The sequence below is a fragment of the Oncorhynchus kisutch genome, linkage group LG24, assembly GCF_002021735.2.
Source record: "Oncorhynchus kisutch isolate 150728-3 linkage group LG24, Okis_V2, whole genome shotgun sequence".
Lineage (NCBI taxonomy): Eukaryota > Metazoa > Chordata > Actinopteri > Salmoniformes > Salmonidae > Oncorhynchus > Oncorhynchus kisutch.
Genome location: NC_034197.2, coordinates 18,872,083 through 18,894,054, shown reverse-complemented (window position 1 = coordinate 18,894,054; position 21,972 = coordinate 18,872,083). Strand labels below are relative to the sequence as shown.

At 44.2% G+C, this 21,972-nt stretch overlaps 1 protein-coding gene across 2 annotated transcripts in view; it reads right to left on the bottom strand.

Moving 5' to 3' along the window:
* The window catches only part of LOC109869349 (plexin-A1), a 344,851-nt gene that overhangs the window by 284,257 nt on the left and 38,622 nt on the right, over positions 1-21,972 (bottom strand). For both annotated transcript variants that reach the window (XM_031803595.1, XM_031803596.1), the window contains exon 2: positions 17,661-19,038. In XM_031803595.1, the coding sequence (XP_031659455.1) occupies positions 17,661-18,833 (1,173 nt within the window). In that variant the 5' untranslated portion in view covers positions 18,834-19,038. The remainder of the gene's footprint in view (positions 1-17,660; positions 19,039-21,972) is intronic.

The window sequence follows — 21,972 nt, the reverse complement described above, 5'->3', positions numbered from 1 at the left end:
ACAGACATCTGGCACTGACCACAGACCTATAGAAGTCTACACACACACACACACACACACACACACACACACACACACACACACACACACACACACACACACACACACACACACACACAAACACACACACACACATATGCTGTAGCTACACAGACAACACACATATACACTTACAATGGACTGCAGTAATTCCTTTACTGTTCATCTCACAGTAACTTACTGTATGCAGGGTAAAGGCTGTTCTGTTCAACATGATAGCATCTGGCGTGATGAGGATAACTGTTTTGTTGTTGTTGGGAGAACACAATAGTATCCCTACACTATTACAAATCATAGGAACATTCTACATGCCAAGACATCAAGTCTTCCTATTGAAACAGATCCCTCTCTTCTTTTTCCCTCCTCCAGTTGGATTGGAAGCAGCTGTGCTCTCTCTCTCTCTCTCTCTCTCTCAATGTGCCGAGTAGGGAACACAATTTAGGTCCATTTGTGAACATTACTGATCCAGTTATGTGGTGCTACTTTCCACTCTTCCCCTTACCTCTATGTGTGTGTGAGTGCATGTTTTTGTTTTAAATTCGGACAAGTCACCACAAGGAAAAAGGCTATTTTAGGGTTAGGGGTTAGGTTAAGGGTCAGGATTATGGTTAGGTTAAAGGTTAGGATTAGAGGTTAGTTTTAAGGTCAGGGTTAAGGTTAGATTAAAGGTTAGGGTGAAGGGTTATGTTAAAGGTTAGGGTTAGGAGTTAGGTTTACGGTCAGGGTGAGGTTAAAGGTTAGGAGTTAGGGAAAATAGGATTTTGAATGGGAATCAGTTGTTTGGTCACCACAAAGATAGTTAAACAAATGTGTGTGTGTGTGTGTGTGTGTGTGTTGTTTTGACACCATTTCTGCAAGGGCTCAGGGGTATGTTATGCTGTTATGTGTCCCAGGGCCACATGTGACGGTTCCCTACAGATTCTGCTCCTAACACACCTCCCCCTAGCAACAGGCTCTCGTAAACAAAAAATGAAAGGTCATGCTGCCTAAAGCTTGGTTCCCACCTGGGGTAGATGTGTTTTTTACACCTGGATGTCTAGAGAGGATGGTTAATTCACAGCAGAATGAACTGTGGCATTGTGTTCTAGCCTTGTGGGTTCCATGTTGGGGCCTGTATTGTGATTGAATTATTGTTTCTTCTGAGTGTGCGACCTATCCAGCTCCATTTCCCCTTCTTGAGTTGATCTTCTATTGGTTAATGTTTAGCAGTTTCCCACAACTTGATGTTACTGATGGTATCTGGCCAGAGGACTCCTAGAAGGCGTCTGAGGCAGTAGTTTCGGAATGTCTGTAGTTTGTTCAGTTTTTTAATAGTGGTTCTCCATGTTTCACATCCGCACAGAATGATTCATTTTTACATCTGTGTTTAACATCTTAAGTTTTGGTTTTCCAGATCTTCTTCAGGGTGTTACATGTTGCTCTTTGCCACGACTTCTGCCGAAGCTCCTCCTCCTTGTTCTGGCGGCGTTCGGCGATCGATGTCACCGGCTTTCTAGCCATCGCCGCTCCGTTTTTCATATATCCATTTGTTTTGTCTTGTTTCCATACACACCTGGTTTTCATTTCCCCAATCAATCTACTTGTATTTAACCCTCTGGTTCCCATCATGTTTTGTGTGTAATTGTTTCATGTTATGTGGTGTTAGTTTACGCGCTTTACTGTTATGTTCCGTTTTTTGAGCGCGTTTGATTTATGTAGTGCTCTCATTTTAGGAAATATAATAAGAGTGTGCCTGTTCAATATACTCTGCTCCAATACACCATTGTCACTCTTGCTTTGACCTCTTCATCCATCCTTCAATCCACAGTTAACACACTTGCTAGGTTAGTGAGCCTGGTTACCGCCTCTAGTTGGTTGTTTCCATGGTTATTGGTGTGTTGATTTTAGGGTTGATCCTCAAGATTTGGGTTTTCGGGGGGTTGATATTGAGTCTGAGTGTAGCTGCTGTCGTTTCCAGCGTGTGCTAATAGTGCCAAATCATCAGAAAAGTCTTCCAGCTGTTCTGTCAGACTTTAATTATTGTTGGGTGTTTGTTGCATGATCCAGGCGATGCACTGGAGGAAGAGAAAGGGTGAGAGAAAGCAGCCCTGCCGCATCCCGGTAAGGACTTCAAACTTCTCCGATGGACTTCCATCGTGGAGGACTTGGCACTGCATTCCTTGGTAGGTGTGCTTGATTATATTGATGCATTTGGGTGGGATTCCATAACGTGCCACAAGTCCCCACATCATCTGTCAATCTATACTATCAAACGCCAATGAAATTGACGCAGACAGGAGAGTTCCAGTCAATGGAATAATCCTCATAAAGGGTGGCAATTTGGTCTACGCAAGATCTTCTGTTCCTGAAACCAGCCTGGATTTCCCTCAGTTTTTCATCAACCGCCTTCCGTAGTCTCTCTAGGAGAATGTGGTTGAACACCAAGGAGAATGTGGTTGAACACCTAGGAGAATGTGGTTGAACACCTAGGAGAATGTGGTTGAACACCTAGGAGAATGTGGTTGAACACCTAGGAGAATGTGGTCGAACACCTAGGAGAATGTGGTCGAACACCTAGGAGAATGTGGTCGAACACCTAGGAGATTGTTGTCGAACACCTAGGAGAATGTGGTTGAACACCTAGGAGAATGTGGTTGAACACCTATGGGGAATGTGTTTGAACACCTAGGAGAATGTGGTTGAACACCTAGGAGAATGTGGTTGAACACCTATGGGGAATGTGTTTGAACACCTAGGAGAATGTGGTTGAACACCTAGGAGAATGTGGTTGAACACCTAGGAGAATGTGGTTGAACACCTAGGAGAATGTTGTCGAACACCTAGGAGAATGTGGTCGAACACCTAGGAGAATGTGGTCGAACACCTAGGAGAATGTGGTCGAACACCTAGGAGATTGTTGTCGAACACCTAGGAGAATGTGGTTGAACACCTAGGAGAATGTGGTTGAACACCTATGGGGAATGTGTTTGAACACCTAGGAGAATGTGGTTGAACACCTAGGAGAATGTGGTTGAACACCTAGGAGAATGTTGTCGAACACCTAGGAGAATGTGGTCGAACACCTAGGAGAATGTGGTCGAACACCTAGGAGAATGTTGTCGAACACCTAGGAGAATGTGGTCGAACACCTAGGAGAATGTGGTTGAACACCTAGGAGAATGTGGTCGAACACCTAGGAGATTGTTGTCGAACACCTAGGAGAATGTGGTTGAACACCTAGGAGAATGTGGTTGAACACCTATGGGGAATGTGTTTGAACACCTAGGAGAATGTGGTTGAACACCTAGGAGAATGTGGTTGAACACCTATGGGGAATGTGTTTGAACACCTAGGAGAATGTGGTTGAACACCTAGGAGAATGTGGTTGAACACCTAGGAGAATGTGGTTGAACACCTAGGAGAATGTTGTCGAACACCTAGGAGAATGTGGTCGAACACCTAGGAGAATGTGGTCGAACACCTAGGAGAATGTGGTCGAACACCTAGGAGATTGTTGTCGAACACCTAGGAGAATGTGGTTGAACACCTAGGAGAATGTGGTTGAACACCTATGGGGAATGTGTTTGAACACCTAGGAGAATGTGGTTGAACACCTAGGAGAATGTGGTTGAACACCTAGGAGAATGTTGTCGAACACCTAGGAGAATGTGGTCGAACACCTAGGAGAATGTGGTCGAACACCTAGGAGAATGTTGTCGAACACCTAGGAGAATGTGGTCGAACACCTAGGAGAATGTGGTCGAACACCTAGGAGAATGTGGTTGAAAACAAACATCATGTTTTCATGTAATACAGCACAGTTAGTTGATGCTTTTAACCATGTTGGCCAAGCAAATGCTTTGGATTACGATCAGTATAATCTAAAATAAACCCATCCAGCCAACTCTAATCCAATTACTAAAGCCCTCCCTGAACTGAGTTTGGGACTGTTACACAGCATAGCTGGGCTCTCCGTGCTGCATGGTGGCAGAGGAGGTCACACACGCAAATACACACGCATACATAGTTCTTGTAATCTCTGTTGACGTTTTCAAACAGTGCCGTGGCTTAATGAGTTCTGAATAAGTATCCATTTGTGTCTGTCTCTCTCTCCACGCTGAGGAGAGGGAGTTCATTAGACTCCATTCATCATGGCAGCAGAAAGTCCTCCACATCCCATAATGCCCCTCACCCAGCGCCTGCCAACTCCCAACTCCCAACGCCATGACAACAGAGGAATCAGGAGAGCCCTTTTTCACTCAGGGTGAAGGACTAGGGTGACGCCTCTAGTAGACAAGAGGAGCTACTGCTACTGCTACTTTCCCCATACATGACAGTAGGCTAGATGAGGCTGAGGCTATAGAGCTGGGAGCTACTGCTACTGCTACTCTCCCCATACATGACAGTAGGCTAGATGAGGCTGAGGCTATAGAGCTGGGAGCTACTGCTACTGCTACTTTCCCCATACATGACAGTAGGCTAGATGAGGCTGAGGCTATAGAGCTGGGAGCTACTGCTACTGCTACTCTCCATGTATGAGACTAGCTCAGGCTAGGGCTTTTGAGCTGAGAGTCACATGCTAACAGAACAGCACAGTTTGCCGCTAGAGCAGGGAGTTACTGCTACTGCCTACAACGTAGAAAGTAGTTAAGACGGGGGTTGTGGCCCAAATGGCATCCTATTCCCCATTTAGTGCACTACCTTTTAACAGGGTAATGGGAATCTGGTCAAAACTAGTGCACTATAGGGTAAAGGGTGCCGTTTAGAACGCAATCTGAGACTTCGTGCTAACAGAGACAAATAACAAACTGTGTATTATACTGGAGAGAATAATGACTGTGAGACTGCCACAGCAGAGACTTTACAAATACTGTTTGCATAACCATCTTGGAACAGAGTTGTTGCATTTCACATTAGCATCAGCCAGGAACAACAATTTGTTTCCATAAGCAAAGCAACATACTTGAATGTTTGAGCCGTGCTAGGGTTGTGAGGCTGCCAGTGAGGATATCCAACTGACTCCAACATGTGTCCAGGAATCTACAACTGGAAACTCTGGCCTGCACATGAGAGGTTTTTCCCTTTTCTCCTGGGTAACCCGGTATTTCCCAACAAAACCAGAAGTGTCATAACTAAAGCATTATAAAACACATAAATATGTCTGGATTTGATTAGAGCTTTGATCAGCATGAAAACTCTAGCCTGATGCTACCTGAGCCTGATGCTACCTGAGCCTGATGCTACCTGAGCCTGATGCTACCTGAGCCTGATGCTACCTGAGCCTGATGCTACCTGAGCCTGATGCTACCTGAGCCTGATGCTACCTGAGCCTGATGAGCCCTACATTAAAGACATTTAATGAGACCTACATTAAAGACATTTAATGAGACCTACATTAAAGACATTTAATGAGCCCTACATTAAAGACATTTAATGAGACCTACATTAAAGACATTTAATGAGTCCTACATTAAAGACATTTAATGAGCCCTATATTAAAGACATTTAATGAGACCTACATTAAAGACATTTAATGAGACCTACAACCCTTAACCCATGTAGCTAGCTATATGCTCTCTTGGGTAAATAAATGAAACAAGCTCCAGTAATCTAATATTTTTGAGTGTGGACTGTATTACTGTATTGTATTATACTGTATTATATGGACTGGAATTACGCACATCGTTCAAACCATGAAGCTGGGAGAGAACATGTGATTCTGGTGATTCTGGTGCAGCACATGCAGCATACAAAGTTACAATATTTGAATGTTTAAATATAATAGAGCCTATTTGTATAATTAGTAGGCTGACACATATATACCTTTCACAATATTTCCCCTGATGTTATTAGCCTACCTCCTCTTTCTCCCTCTATTGTTGCTTCATTCCTTCCTCCTTTCAACAGTTAAATGAAATACGTTTTGTTGTCCTTATCTCATCATTCTGACATCCTTGAATAATATAGGACTAGAATGAGATGCAGAAGGCCTTCACTTCTCTTCACCAAGATGAAATGGTTATGGGTGCGAATAATTAACTGTTGTAGTCTACTGCCATCTGAATGGTTATGGGTGTGAATAATTAACTGTTGTAGTCTACTGCCATCTGAATGGTTATGGGTGTGAATAATTAACTGTTGTAGTCTACCACCATCTGAATGGTTATGGGTGTGAATAATTAACTGTTGTAGTCTACTGCCATCTGAATGGTTATGGGTGTGAATAATTAACTGTTGTAGTCTACCACCATCTGAATGGTTATGGGTGTGAATAATTAACTGTTGTAGTCTACTGCCATCTGAATGGTTATGGGTGTGAATAATTAACTGTTGTAGTCTACCACCATCTGAATGGTTATGGGTGTGAATAATTAACTCTTGTAGTCTACTGCCATCTGAATGGTTATGGGTGTGAATAATTAACTGTTGTAGTCTACCACCATCTGAATGGTTTTGGGTGGTAAAATTCAATATTGGTAACCGGGTTCCCGCCATCCAACCCTACTGCACATGGTTGTTAAAGACCTTATCTTTTCAGATGTTTTGTGACATTTATAATCCATAATGCTCAATCAGAACTGATCGACAGATGTAATTGACAAAACAGAAATAACTTAATATAATTTCTGTGGTGATCTATTCTCCATTTTGACAATATCTCCTTGATTGCTGATCCAAAGCAAGGTCAAAAAAACAATGATAGGGGATAATAATGGTCCATATCCACCACTTGAAAACAACAACATGATGTGTTCCAGATGTGGGGAGAGATGGGCTCAGTCTTCACTGTCCCTAGGAGATGGATGCCACAGCCTACAAGTCTACACAAAATGGGTTTTGAATTTCATTTGAGGCTGCCGCAAGCTCTTCAGAATGCCCCAGCCACTCAAGACAAAATAACATTAAAGTGGATAACAGCAGTTTAAAGCCAAAGCATCACCACTGGCTTCATTTTGTGGGAAGCAGGAAGAATTGGGAGAGAAGCTGAGATTGTGATGGTAGTGGACTGTATATTCCCAGCCGTGTCCCAGGGAATAGTCCTCTCGGAGCGGAGCGGCCCATTGCCTGGCGCCAACTCTCTTTGCTGCTGCTTTATATGAAATAGACTAATGTTTTCTGGATCCATCTCATCGCACAGCGCCACAGGAAACAACAAATACAGCTGTACTCACCATCACAGCTGGTAAATAGCTCCATAGCTCTAAGTGATAACAGCCCCCCCCCCCACCCACCCACACTCCATATACACTCCACACACACACACATCAATAAATAATTACACACCATTAGATCGGTGCACTTAAAGCCTTGGCTCGTTAGGAGATTTGCAACCTACACACACTTTGCAGACGGTGAAAGGTTGAGAGTGGAAGGTCATTTTCACTAAGACCCAGTTAACTAGCTGAGTTATTGATTTGAAATTACATCTCTTGTGAGGGATAGATTGTGCACGGTTTCATCTCAGTGCACACATGTCTAGCACTGCCAGCCATGCAGCCAGTCAAGCAGGCTTAATTTGAATAACATTTGTCCTGATGAGAGGATCTTAACCCAATTGCGATCTGCCCAGTGATGAGAGCCTACCAGATGAGCTAAATTCCTTCTATGCTCACGTCGAGGCAAGCAACACTGAACCATGCATGAGAGCACCAGCTGTTATGGATATGTGACTATGTGATCGCTCTCCATAGCTGATGTGAGTAAGACCATTAAACAGGTTAACATTCACAATTACCGATTATCAGGATGCATACTCAAAGCATGTGCTGACCAGCTGGCAAGTGTCTTCATTGCCATGTTCAACCTCTCCCTGACCCAGTCTGTAATACATATATGTTTCAAGCCAACCACCATAGTCCCTGTGCAGAAGAATGTAACCTGTCTAAATGAACTATAACACCGTAGCACTCACATCTGTTGCCATGAAATGCTTTGAAAACTTGGTCATGGCTCACATCAACACCATCATCCCAGACACCCTGGATCCACTCCAAATCATATACCGCCCCAACAGATGACGCGATATCTATTGCACTCCACACTGCCCTGTCCCACCTGGACAAGAGGAACACCTACGTGAGAATGCTGTTCATTGACAATAGCTCACCGTTCAACACCATAGCGCCCTCCAAGTGCATCATTAAGCTCAGGACCCTGGGACTGAACACCTCCCTCCTAGACTCTCTGATGGGCCACCCACTAATTATTTCATAATTCTATCCAAATAGTTTAACCTGCTTTTTTACAATAATCACTGATCTGGCGTTCAAGTGTGCCTATTAAAATGACCTTTTTGTTACCAATTTAACCAGAACAATGCATAACGCACATTTGCTAATAATAACTAACTTCTTGTAGCAGGCATTGTAGAAAATGAACACAGGTTTCATAAACAATCTCTCAAGCACAAGCCCACGTACTAGCGAGTAGCCAGCTAATCTTTATATTTCAAGTTTAGCCAACTTGGATCTATTTGCTAGCTATCAAGGCAGAACAGTTGCAGTGTTATGAACAAACCCTTCTGTCGGTCTCCAACTGTTTGAACAGCATGTTGGCCTGTCCACTTTGTTCAGATGTTGAAATCAACAGCATAAACACCTATTTCACTTTTGAATGTCAAAAAAAAATGACCACTGCTGCACATGCCGCCACTGTTTAGAACAGATTAGATTATACTATTTAGAATGAGCAGCCAGCTCACGAACAAACAAGGGATTTTAAACATAACCTTAACCCTAACATTAACCACACTTCTAACCTTAAGCCTAACCCTAACCTTATATGAACCTTATATTTTCATGAATTTTTACGATATAGCTATTTGGACTTTGTGTCTGTGGTTACTAGTAGACACCACTTTATTTAACTAGGCAAGTCAGTTAAGAACACATTCTTATTTACAATGACGGCCTACCAGAAGGCAAAAGACCTTTTGTGGGGATGGGGGCTAGGATAAAAATAAAAAATAAATTAAATTAAAATATAGGACAAAGCACATCACGACAAGAGAGACACCACAACACTACATAAAGAGAGACCTACAATATAGAATGGCAACATAGCATGGCAGTAACACATGAAAACACAGAATGGTAGCAACACAACATGACAACAACATGGTAGGAACACAACATGGCAGCAGCACAAGATGTTAGCGGCAAATAACATGGTACAAACATTATTGGTCACAGACAAAGGGAAAGAAGGTGGAAACAACAATACATCACACGAAGCAGCCACAACTGTCAGTAAGAGTGTCCATGATTGAGTCTTTGAATTAAGAGATGGAGATAAAAGTTGTGTTTGTTGCAGCTCGTTCCAGTCGCTAGCTGCAGCGAACTGAAAAGAGGAGCGACCCAGGGATGTGTGTGCTTTGGGGACCTTTAACAGAATGTGACTGGCAGAACGGGTGTTGTATTGGCAGATGAGAGCTGCAGTAGATATCTCAGATAGGGGGGAGTGAGGCCTAAGAGGGTTTTATAAATAAGCATCAACCAGTAGGTCTTGGACGGGTATACAGAGATGACCAGTTTACAGAGGAGTATAGAGTGCAGTTATTGTATGTGTCCTATAAGGAGCATTGGTGGAATATCTGATGGACGAATGGTAAACAAACATCTAGCCGCTCGAGAGCACCCTTACCTGCTTATCTATAAATTACATCTCTGTAATCTAGCATGGATAGGATGGTCATCTGAATCAGGGTTAGTTTGGCAGCTGTGGTGAAAGGGGAGAAATTACGAGTCTAGATTTAACCTTAGCCTGCAGCTGTGATATGTGCTGAGAGAAGGACAGTGTACCATTTAGCCATACTCCCAAGTACTTGTATGAGGCTACCTCAAGCTCTAAAGCCTCAGAGGTAGTAATCACACCGTTGGGGAGAGGGGCATTCTTCTTACCAAACCTCATGACCTTTGTTTTGGAGGTGTGCAGAACAAGGTTAACTTCTTATGGCTGCAGGGGCAGTATTGAGTAGCTTGGATGAAAAGGTGCCCATTGTAAACGGCCAGCTCCTCAGTCTCAGTTGCTAATATATGCATATTATTATTAGTATTGGACTCTAAAGTTTGTTGGGGCAGAATCAGAATTAGTTCGGTAACATTGATAAAAAAGATGTTGTATTTTTATAGCATGCTTATGTGAGATATTTGTCATCAGAATGTCTTCTTTTGGATAATACTGTTTGCAGTTTGCAGTTATCCCTTCTCTGACTAGGGCTTAGTCACATTGGGCCCCAGAGAGGGGAAAGTTTAGTCTTATCTGTGAATGTGTCTGTAAACTATTCCTAAACCATGTGAAGGGATGGTGTGATAAGAATGGGGAACCAGTTAGGTGGCTCCACAATATAGATACTGAATTGATCTGAATTGATCTGAATTGATCTGAATTGAGTCATAGGGTTGTGATGGAGCTCATATAATTAAAGATTCACTTTATAATAACTCTGACATGTGTGTGGTATGCTCTCTCAAGATTTGGTAATACAGGAAATCTCCACGACAAGTTTCCAAAACTGTCAAAATATTGTCTGTGAGTATAACAGAACTGATATTGCAGGCGAAACCCTGAGGAATATCAAACTAGGAGGTGGCTTCTATTTTGAATAGTTTCAGGCTTTTATTTTGAAAAATGAGCCAGAATGATAACATCGCGTCAAGTGTTCGCATGAGTTTTGCTCGCGCAACAGAGTTTGGGCAGACATTGCCGTTCCCTCTCCTACTGAACAAGACCGTTGCGGTTGATATATTATCGATTATATATTTTAAAAACAACCTGAGGATTGATTATAAAAAACATTTGACATGTTTCTGTGGACATTACGGAAACTATTTGGAATTTGTCTGCGTTGTCGTGACCGCTCTTTCCTGTGGATTTCTGAACATAACGCGGCAAACAAACGGAGGTATTTTGGATATAAAAATAATCTTTATGGAACAAAAGGAACATTTATTGTGTAACTGGGAGTCTCGTGAGTGAAAACATCCGAAGATCATCAAAGGCAAACAATTAATTTGATTGCTTCTGATTTTCGTGACCGAGCTACTATATGCTAAGTGTACTTAATGTTTTATCGAGCGATCAATAAACTTACACAAACGCTTGGATTGCTTTCGCTGTAAAGCATAATTTTAAAATCTGACATGACAGGTGGATTTACAAAAGGCTAAGCTGTGTTTTCCTATATTGCACATATTTTTTTGTAATATTTATTGAAAGTAGCGCTATGCTATTCAGCGGTTGTTGATGACAATTATCCCGTTAAACGGGATTGCAGCCATAAGAAGTTAAGGGCGGAGAAAACATATTGGACACTAAGAAAGCTTTGTTGTAGAGCGTTTAACACAAAATCCGGGGAGGGGCCAGCTGAGTATAAGCCTGTATCATCTGCATATAAATGGATTAGAGAGCTTCCTACTGTTTGAGCTATGTTGTTGATGTAAATTGAGAAGAGCGTGGGGCCTAGGAACGAGCCTTGGGGTACTCCCTTGGTGACAGGAAATGGCAATAAGTGAAAACACATTATCTAACTAGGGATAATTAGCTAACATAATGTCACAAAGCATGATGCGCTAGCCAGGTAACTTTCCCTCTGAAATAACGTCATATTAGTTTAGAAAGACATGAAATTGTCATGGAAGCTAACTAGCTAGCAAGCTACCTGCTTATCAAAGTTAGATTTGACCCAAACATTTTACCCAAAAACTATATCAAAATTACTGTATCTGGCTAATTATTTTGATCATGCTTTGTGATACACCTGGTTTTATGTGTTTAGTCCACACAACATGTCACCCTGTCAACAGTAGAACCTGGTGAACAACATGGGAGGGGGGAACAAAATTGGCCATGGTTAATTTTTTACCAAGGTTCTTTACCAAGGTTCTACCAAGGTTCTAGCTAGTATCCCGCTGTCCGACTCTTGTTGCATGTAGTTGACCGGTTGATCAGGTCCCAGTCTCCCGTGACTGTTATGATTGTTTATAAGTTCATTACAATGATCTTTTTGCTTTAGCGCCATCTGTACCTGATCTTAGTCTCATGTGTGGAAATAGGACCTCTGGAACGAGAGACTCATTGGGGGAGGGAGACAGGAGCAGACCCAGAAGTTCTGCACATTTGAGCACCCCAGGACAGTCCATTTACTTTGTGCTGTTAGAATTTATGCTGCAGTTTCCCCTCATAGAAAATAGCTGGCAAAACAATCCAAGCAATGTTCGAATGGCCTATGCACCCACGGGGGCGGAGCTGCTGCTGCTGGCAGTCACTGAGGGGCAGAGTAGTAGGTAACTGAACAGCTCGTTTTGAACAACATATCTTTGAAACAGGAAAATGTTCCACACTTTATAAGCATTTAAAACATAGTCCATGAATTATATAATATATATCTAACTTTTTTTTTTACCAAGCATTGTTGGGAAGGAAGCATTTCACTGTAAGTCTACACCTGTTTACTAAGCATGTGATAATACAATTTAATCTGATTTACTGGGATGAGTGATGCTAGCATTCTTATCGCTCCCAGTTAGCACAGCAGCCCTGTAGCAGAGGAGCAACGTTTCTTTGCATACAGATTTATCCTCTCCTGATGGCCTGATTTATCTTTGTGTCTGTATAATCGAATGGCCTGGGACTGGGAGGGAGAGAGCTTCCCGAGACACCCTCATGGTTGCCCTTTCCTTGGATGCCATGGTACGGCTGCCTAACCCTGGCACTGGGGGCTATGGTTGGGCTTTCCTTGGATGCCATGGTAAGGCTGCCTAACCCTGGCACTGGGGTGGGGGCTATGGTTGGCCTTTCCTTGGATGCCATGTTACGGCTACCTAACCCTGGCACTGGGGCTATGGTTGGCCTTTCCTTGGATGCCATGGTAAGGCTGCCTAACCCTGGCACTGGGGTGGGGGCTATGGTTGGCCTTTCCTTGGAAGCCATGGTACGACTGCCTAACCCTGGCACTGGGGTGGGGGCTATGGTTGGCCTTTCCTTGGATGCCATGGTAAGGCTGCCTAACCCTGGCACTGGGGTGGGGGCTATGGTTGGCCTTTCCTTGGAAGCCATGGTACGACTGCCTAACCCTGGCACTGGGGTGGGGGCTATGGTTGGCCTTTCCTTGGATGCCATGGTACGGCTGCCTAACCCTGGCACTGGGGTGGGGGCTATGGTTGGCTAGCATGCTAAAGACAGGGGCGCTTGAACTGAGAACATACAGAGCCTTCAGAAAGTATACATACCACTTGACTTACTCCACATTTTGTTGTGTTACAGCCTGAATTCTAAATGGAATAAATATTTATTTTTTCACCCATCTACACATAATGACAAAGTGAAAATGCTGTTAGAAAGGTTTGCAAATGTATTGAAAATGAAATACAGAACTATGTAATTTACATAAGTAGTCACACCGCTGAGTAAATACATGTTAGAATCACCTTTGGCAGCGATTACAGCTGTGAGTTTTTCTGGGTAAGTATCTAAGAGTTTTGCACACCTGGATTGTACAATATTTGCTCATTATTATTTTCAGAATTCTTCAAGCTCTATCAAATTGGTTGTTGATCATTGCTAGACAACCATTTTCAAGTCTTGCCATATATTCTCTAGCAGATTTCATTCAAAACTGCCACTCAGGAACATTCACTGTCTTCTTGGTAAGCAACTCCAGAGTAGATTTTGCCTTGTGTTTAGGTTATTGTCCTGATGAAAGTTGAATTAATCTCCCAGTGTCTGGTGGAAAGCAGACTGAACCAGGCTGTCCTCTAGGAGTTTGCCTGTGCTTAGCTCTATTTGTTTATTTTTTCTCCTGAAAAACTCCCTTGTCCTTGCCGATGACAAGCATACACATAACATGATGCAGCCACCACCATGCTTTAAAATATGAAGAGTGGTAATCAGTGATGTGTTGTATTGGATTTGCCCCAAACATAACACATTGTATTCAGAACAAAGTTAATTGCTTTGACACATTATTTGCAGTATTACTTTAGTGCCTTGTTGCAAACAAGCATGCATGTTTTGGAATATTTTTATTCTGTACAGGCTTCCTTCTTTTCACTCTGTCAGTTAGGTTAGTATTGTGGAGTAACTACAATGTTGTTGATGAGTTTGATCGGGCCAGGGCTTCCTCTCAACCCTTCTCTGTTTGTTATTGGAGGCTATTTTCCCTCAAATGTTCTCCCTGGCCCAGACCAAGGAGCCAGGGTTTCGGTCTAGAAGTACGGTTTCGACTGCTCCTACAGTTCGCTTCGGTACTGCAGTTTAACTGACACCTGGCCCAGAAAGTCAGTTTCTACAGACGGCCAAACAGAGAAGTCAGAGTAGAACATTTCTTAGAAGACACGTTAATCATCACCTTTGTGCACAAAACATCCATTCAATTATTCAAATAATTTGTCGCTGGGGTAGATTCTTTCTCCATCACTCACAGCCGAATATAGCAACATTTTCTAAACATCCAATGTCTAGTCATGTTCTCTGATGACGTGATGGCTTCGTCGCCGCACGCGCTGCTCCTGGTGCGCACTAAGTGCTGGTCCGCATGTGATGTTGGTCGGTATAAACCGGATATAGACGGTTCATGAATCGGCGTGTGCGAACGTGAGTAGATTACCTTGAAAACAACGGGCAGACATATTGAACACAGTCTCCAGTTCTTACTAGACCTCAGTGGCCCAGACAATGAACACACATTTGGTGGGAGTCTTGTTTATACACAGAGCAAAGGAACGCTGTTATGCATCCCAATGCTTCTCCTTCACAGCCCAAGAAGACGTGACACAGCTCCACACAACACCAAAGAATGCAGGCTTTACTGGTTCATTGCCGCTGCTATTTTGCTATTTTATGAATTTTGAGGACATGCTGAAAGTCTCATTAGCAATGCTAAAACTGTTGTCTTTATGGACACAATACACAGCTTTGCAAATGAGCCCGCAGCTGGCAAGAAAGGTGACCCGTAACTTTCGGACTGTAAGTACTTCATTACAATGGACTGGCCATAAACTGGAAAGGAGGAGGAGTTTGAGTGAGCTAATAAAATCAGCAGCCGGCCACTTGGGGCCATTTTGGAATAGCTCCCTTCAAGATGGCGACGGCCATGATGCCCATATCAAGCTGTCATTAGCGGAGACAATATTACGTCTGTCATTACAGCGCATGACAAGCAGGCAGCAACCTCACACTCTAGTCATCTGTCTGTCAGTGTGCTGATCTACAGGCTGAAACTGTGTGTGTTTGAGCTGCAGCTTCTCTCAGCTGACTTCATTATGAATCTATCAGTGATGTGTTCCAACTGGAAGTGACAAAACATGTCGGAATCCATGACAGATAGTTCAAATGGTGGTCAAGACCCTCGTTATGGGTGTAAATGTCTTTGTGTAAAATCATCTCTGAGCACTGATCATCAATACAGTAATACAGTCCAAGGTCATGCTAACGACCTGGAGAGGCTGTCTGGCTGTATAAAATCATCGTTATATCCCCATGACATGCCCTTGATCGATCACAAGCACCAGAGCAGATGGTAATAAAGGACAATCATGTACTGTATCTCATTTAAATATCATGCATAGTCTTATATAGTGACTCAGTCATGGTGGGCAGAAGAGAGACATCAAGTGTACAGTCTGACCAGCCTTACTCTGCCTGCCTGCCTGCCTGCCTGCCTGCCTGCCTGTCTGTCATATGCCTCTGTGTGCATCTCTCTCTCTCCCCCTCTCTTTCTCCCTCTCCCTCCCTCTCTCCCTGTCTCCGTCCCTCCATCTGTCCCTGTTTCTATTGCATTTGTTCCAATAGATATTCCAGCGCTGTGTTGGCGCATCCTGTGCGTGCTTTAAGCCACTGTGGTTTCGGAGAGAAGGTGACATGAATTGCTTGTGCGTGGTGTTAGTGAGGCCGAGGGGCTTCTGATTTGAGGGGGATTGTTAACGAGCACAATTGAATAACAGACGGTGAGGACAGGGCTAGCTCTTAAATTGCAACCTATTCCTGACATAGTGCACTACTTTTGACCACTACTTATGCACATCATAGGAAATAGGGTGCCATTTCAGACGCAGTCCAAGTGAATAATGTACGAGCTGGACGAAGGGAGGTCGGCGTGGTGTGTGTGTGTCGCTGGAGGAGCCTCGTCGGAGGGAGGGAGCGTAATCCTTTCATCTGCGCCAGTCAGACATGCTGCCGTTGTTACCTCAGTAGATTGCCCCCAGCCTGCCATTAGAATAGCCACGGTTATTACCATTAATACAAGCTAGAGAGCTGTCTGCTCACTGTCTGCCAAGCACCAATCACAGAGAGAAGACGCCCCCACTACTCCTCTCTCTTCTCCTCTCCACGGCCGTGGTAGGCTAGAGAGAGAGAGGGAGAAAGTGAGGGGGAGGGGAAGGGAGAGAGAGAGGGAGAGCGCGAGGGAGAAAAAGAAAGATACAGAGAGAGAATACCCCACCCATGTCCACGACACAGAGCCAGGCCCAGGGAGACGAGAGCTGCTTCAAGGCACTGTTAAACCCTGCTTTAGAAAAATACTTCTATCTCACACCAATCATTTAACCTCACATCTATCTGTCCTTGTGCCCTAGCCTGGCCCTAGCAGAGGAAAACATATAGACTATATAGGATTACAACATGAGAAATGCCACACTGACACTACCAAATCAAAATTAAATTAAATTGTATTGGTTGTGTACACAAATTTGCAGATGTTATCGCAGATAAAGCTAAATGCTTATGTTTCTAACAGTGCAGTAATACCTAGCAATAAAAAATAGACACATAATAAAAATTAAGAAATTAAGAAAAATCTGAACGAGCAATATCATAGACTGGAAATATAATGTATACTGTATTTATACTGTACATATAATGATGTGTTCTACATGTAAACATTACCAAAGTGACCCATGTTCAATGTTCAAGCCACGGGAGAACTCAGGAGATTCCTGTGTTCTGTGTATTTCCCCTGGCCTGTGAGAGGAAGAGAGGAAGCCTGCCTGCCTTTATGCCTAGCCTGGGTGATTAGGGCATCAAACATGCATGCTCACACTCACCCTCCCTGCGCCGACCTTCCCTCTGCCCCCGCCCCGACTCCAACCCCAGCCTGCAGCCTCCAGGCCAGGAGTCCCGTGGGGACAGGGGTGACATGCTAGGCCACAGACGACAGCCTCAGGACTATATAAATCAATTAGAGCCAGAAGAGCGGGAAGACTCCCAGCTAACACAGTGACGGCCCGCACATCCCACACACCGGCCTAATGATGTGGCAACACACAGCTAAGGTGGGCGCATCCATAAAGAGACAGGAGGAGAGAGAGGATAGAGTGGGATGCTGGGAGAGGAGAGAGGGGGAGGAAAGGGCGGATAGAGGGAGGGTCAGAGGAAGAAAAAAGAAAGACATCTCCACAGATATGTCTGCGATCTGAAAAGGCCTATGAGGTTAGCTGCTTCCGCTGTGACGCTGTTGATTGACTTGAGTTATTTGGATAGAGTTCTAACTCCAATGTTGTGGATTTGTGAGTCAGTGAGTGTGTCTAATTGAGATCTAGAAGATAGAAACGGAAGCATCACCCAGAAAGAGGTGCTTTACCAAAATACGTCCACTTCATCATCACAATAACCATCATTCATTCACACACAGTGAAAGTTGGACTTACTGAGTTGATGCAGGCTAGTTCCTTGTTGAGCAGCCAGGGCAGTGACAGTTTCCCCTCTCCCCTGTAGCAGGACTGGATGCGCTCCTTGATCTTCTCCTTGATGCGGCGCAGCGTGAACAGGCACAGGGCTGACTCCTTGGGGGGCTTGGCCCGGTTCTTCTGGCCCTGGGCGAACACCGTGAACAGCACCTCGTCCTGCTCTGAGATGCCCAGCGATCGCGCCAGCTTGGTCCCGGGTCGGCTGAGGTAGGCGTCCTGCACCAGACGATACTCCACCCCGTCCTTGGTGCAGCCGATGGGGAACTCCACGTAGGAGTAGAACTTGGGGTCGTCCACGCAGAGACGGACAATCTTAGAGGTGAAGAACTGCTCCCCGCTGGCGTCGGGCGAGGTGAGCTGGGTATCCAGCTGCAGGGTCAGATAGTAGACAAACTGTTCGCTGCTGAAGCCGTAGATGTAGTAGATGTCGAAGGCGGGGAACTTGGAGAGCGTGTCCGAGGGGATCTTGAGCTGCGAGGAGACAAACTCGTCCTGGTAGACGAAGCTGAACATGTCGGCGTTCTCCTCGTTGGCCATCAGCTTGCGGCTGGAGAGCGTGGGGAAGTACTCTGACTTGCCGTCGATGGGCGTGCCCACAAACAGCTTGCCAGCCCCTCCCCCGCCCCCGGCCGCGTCTCCACCGATGACTACCCCAGACATGGTGCCAGCCTCGGCCACGCTGGACAGGTAGTGCTCCTTACGGTGGTGCGGCTCACCCAACTTGAACAGGTCGTCCAACCGAAGGAACTGGCAGATGCCTTGGGAGGTGCTGCCACAGGCGATCAGGCGGTTCTGACCGTAGTCCAGCAGCAGCAGCTTGTTGACGTTACTGGTCTGGGCCAGTTCATGGGGGCAGGATTGGACACCCGGAGGGGGATAACACTTCTCATTGTCCACCACAGGGCCTGTAACGTGGTTGCGGAGCTTGGTCAGGTTGCTGGACAGCTTGAAGATCCAGTTGACGGCTCCCAGATACACCTCACCTGTCTTGTTGTGGACCACCAGGTGTGTGAGCCCTCCCTCTGGAGGGGAGAATGTCCTGAGGTTGCTGGGAATGGTGGCTAACACCCCTGACAACAGGAGGAGGAAGGGTAGGAGAGGGCCTCCCAGGGATGGGGTGGGGTGGCAGATCATGTTGGGCTCTGGTAGGTGAGGATAGGTTCCTGAGTGTGTGTGTGTTCTTCTTCCTCTACTGAATCTGTGGCTGTCCTACACCAGGCTGAAGGAAGGAAGGAAGGAAGGGAGGGGATGGTGGTGTAGCTCTGGCCTGGCGTCCTCTGGGCTCCGTGTCTCTGCTCTGTCGTCTATAACATCGTCCCCAGAGCCTCGGCCGCCAGCCCTGCGAACAGAAGGAAAAACCGCATTAGGAGACAGGACCAGGGAACGCTCTCTCCATATCGATTGGCTAGGGTTTTAAAAGCTCTGCCAGCCACACAGAGCGGTGAGGGCAAAAAATTGTCATAATACATAAACATTCATTAATTACAGTAGAGCTTTAAGGGGAATCCTATACAACATTTAATGAGCATGTCAGGCTGCCAGTCAGAGCTATCACTAACTCAACACAGAGCATTAGGCTACATTAAGCATTAAGCATTTCACTGTACCGTGTGCACGTGACCAATAAACTTTGATTTCATTTGACAGACCATGGTGTGTCCTCATTTATATTCTACACACACTGACTGCATCATCACCATCACCTACAGCACTGGAGCAGGTGGACATGCAAGATACAGCTAGAAAGACATCCACTACTGGGTACTGGGATAGGAGAGTTCACCCAATCACAATAAAGAATGACTTAGGTAAAGGTAAAGTGCCTTTATACTCCAACATAGAGAACTCTCAGTGCTGTCAGTCTGGTCTGAATATAGAGGGGGCAGACTTTGTAAGAATACACATTCATTTCTTCTATTGCACTACTGTGTAACAGATGGAGCGAACACTATAAAAGTATCAGGATGAGAAATTAAATATTACATTGGAAATGAAGAACTAGGGTTGCAAAGGGAGGGTATATTACTGGTAACTTGAAGTTTTCCAGTAAACTACCAGAATTTTGGTAACTTTCATGTTGTTATTTTATTTTATCACATGACTAGTGGCCTTTTTGGGTACTTCAGATTTTCACAGGTGTCTGTAATTATCTCTGGCCCTCTAGCCTTATCGGATGTCAAATATACAAAATAATAAAATATTATGATTTTACAATATAAAATAGAATGACAAAACTGTAAAACATTATGTTACATATAAACCATCAACTTAAAGAAAATGATTGGTGTTTAATATGAGGTTTCTCACATTAAATATCCTGATGTTTTATACACTTTGATTGATTGTACTATGTCAATATGTCTTTGTTGTAAATATGTTGGTGCCCAACTGGCGGCAGATGTGAAAAAAGTGAATACTGTAGTTGGAAGAGTTGCCGATTTGATAGAAATCATTTCATTGCTGATTAGTTGCTTTTTTCATTAAGTTATAACTATTTTCTCTTGAACCATATTGTCTATCCACTAGAAACTCATGTACAATATGAGCACAGGTATAATAAATGAATAATATATATGAATATATATATATTTTTTTTTAAGTTATTCAAGTATAAATGACCAAAGTTACCATAGATTACCATAAATGACCTGTTAATTACCTACATTAATTCCAGTAACTTAGCTTTGAAGAACAAAACAAAGAGGTTGACCGCACCACTCAGACCTTAAGGGGCCACTTTAGGAGACCCCGTTACGTTCCCTCTCTCTCTCAACCCTCTCTTTCATCCTTCAGCCTCTCTCTCACACTCCAGGCCCAGACAGACAGTTAATAACTGCTTTCAACTCCTAGTCCCTGTCTTACATCAGCCATCACGATCTGCTATATGAACCCACTGTTCTACAGCCCATCAAGACAATGGGCACACTGTGTGATGGCTGCCGTTGGTGTTTGAGTCACAAAACCCACCGTGGTCTCAACTCTCAGCTCATTCACCACGCCAAGCCACACTCACTGATGTAAATTAGAGCAGTGAAAGGCTTCAGATCACACATGCATACACTCATATTCACACACACAAGCATGAATGCGTACCCATTATAATCACAGATCTGTGACTCAACACACAGAGGCAATGGTTCGAGTGCACTAGTCTGAGATATTTCTCTGTAAATGGAGACATCAAAATGATATTATATATATATATCACAGGTCAATCTATCAGGTGCACAACTATGACAACGTTCTGTCACTGTGACAAACAAATAAACTATCAAAATGCCACACTTAAACTAATTTGACATTGTCCCTGAACCGTTATTGAATCTGAAAACTGAATATGTCAGTGCTTTAACTGAATTAGGACAAAAAACAGCTGGAAAACATTGAGTGAAAAGCAACTGTTTCATGTCTTGCAAAGAGATCAGCTAGCTAGAATATGAATTAGATTAACGACAGCAATGTTACTATTAAGATGTTTTAAGAGAAACAAGAGGGTCTGGATGAGAGACAGAGATAGAAGAAAGGACGGAAGAGAGACGTTTGAGTGGAAGAGGGATGGAAAAGGAGAAAACAGCATAAGAACTGAGTGGTCGTTACTCTTTATGGCAAAACAATTCCTTTTCCATCCCTGAGAGACGGAGGATGTTGATGATGGCTACTCTTAGCAAGTCAGCCAGTCTGTCAGTTATTTAGTCAGCCAGCCAGGCAGTCAGTCAGTTATTTAGTCAGCCAGCCAGGGAGTCAGTCAGAAATGCACCTGAACTCACAGGGCTGTCCATGGCAGAGGAAATGCAAGGCAGAATAAATTCATCAATGTGTTTGGCTGCAGCGAGCAGAGCAGAGTGGTTACCAGAGGAAGACTGAGGCAGGTTATGTTGTGGACGGACGGACGGCTCGGCTGGGCTCGGCTCAACCTGCCTCCTCGGATAATGGCCCCTGAGCCATAGCGCCAACACTGATTTATTGCTTGTGGCATATCAATTACAGCACCGGCCACAAAACTGGGGCCTCATACTTAAGCAAATTTATACACACTGCATCTTTAACATGGAGGTCACATCGGAGTCTGTGTGAGAGAGGCAAGCCACAGGCAGCACCAGGAACACACCGCATATGATTTATCATTTCTATGATTTTATTTGGATCCCCATTAGCTATTGAAGAAGCAGCAGCTATTCTTCCCTCGGTCCACACAAAACATAGAACATGACACGATACACCACACTAATGTGCAGGAACAGCAGCACAAATGTAAACTAAGAACACTATGACT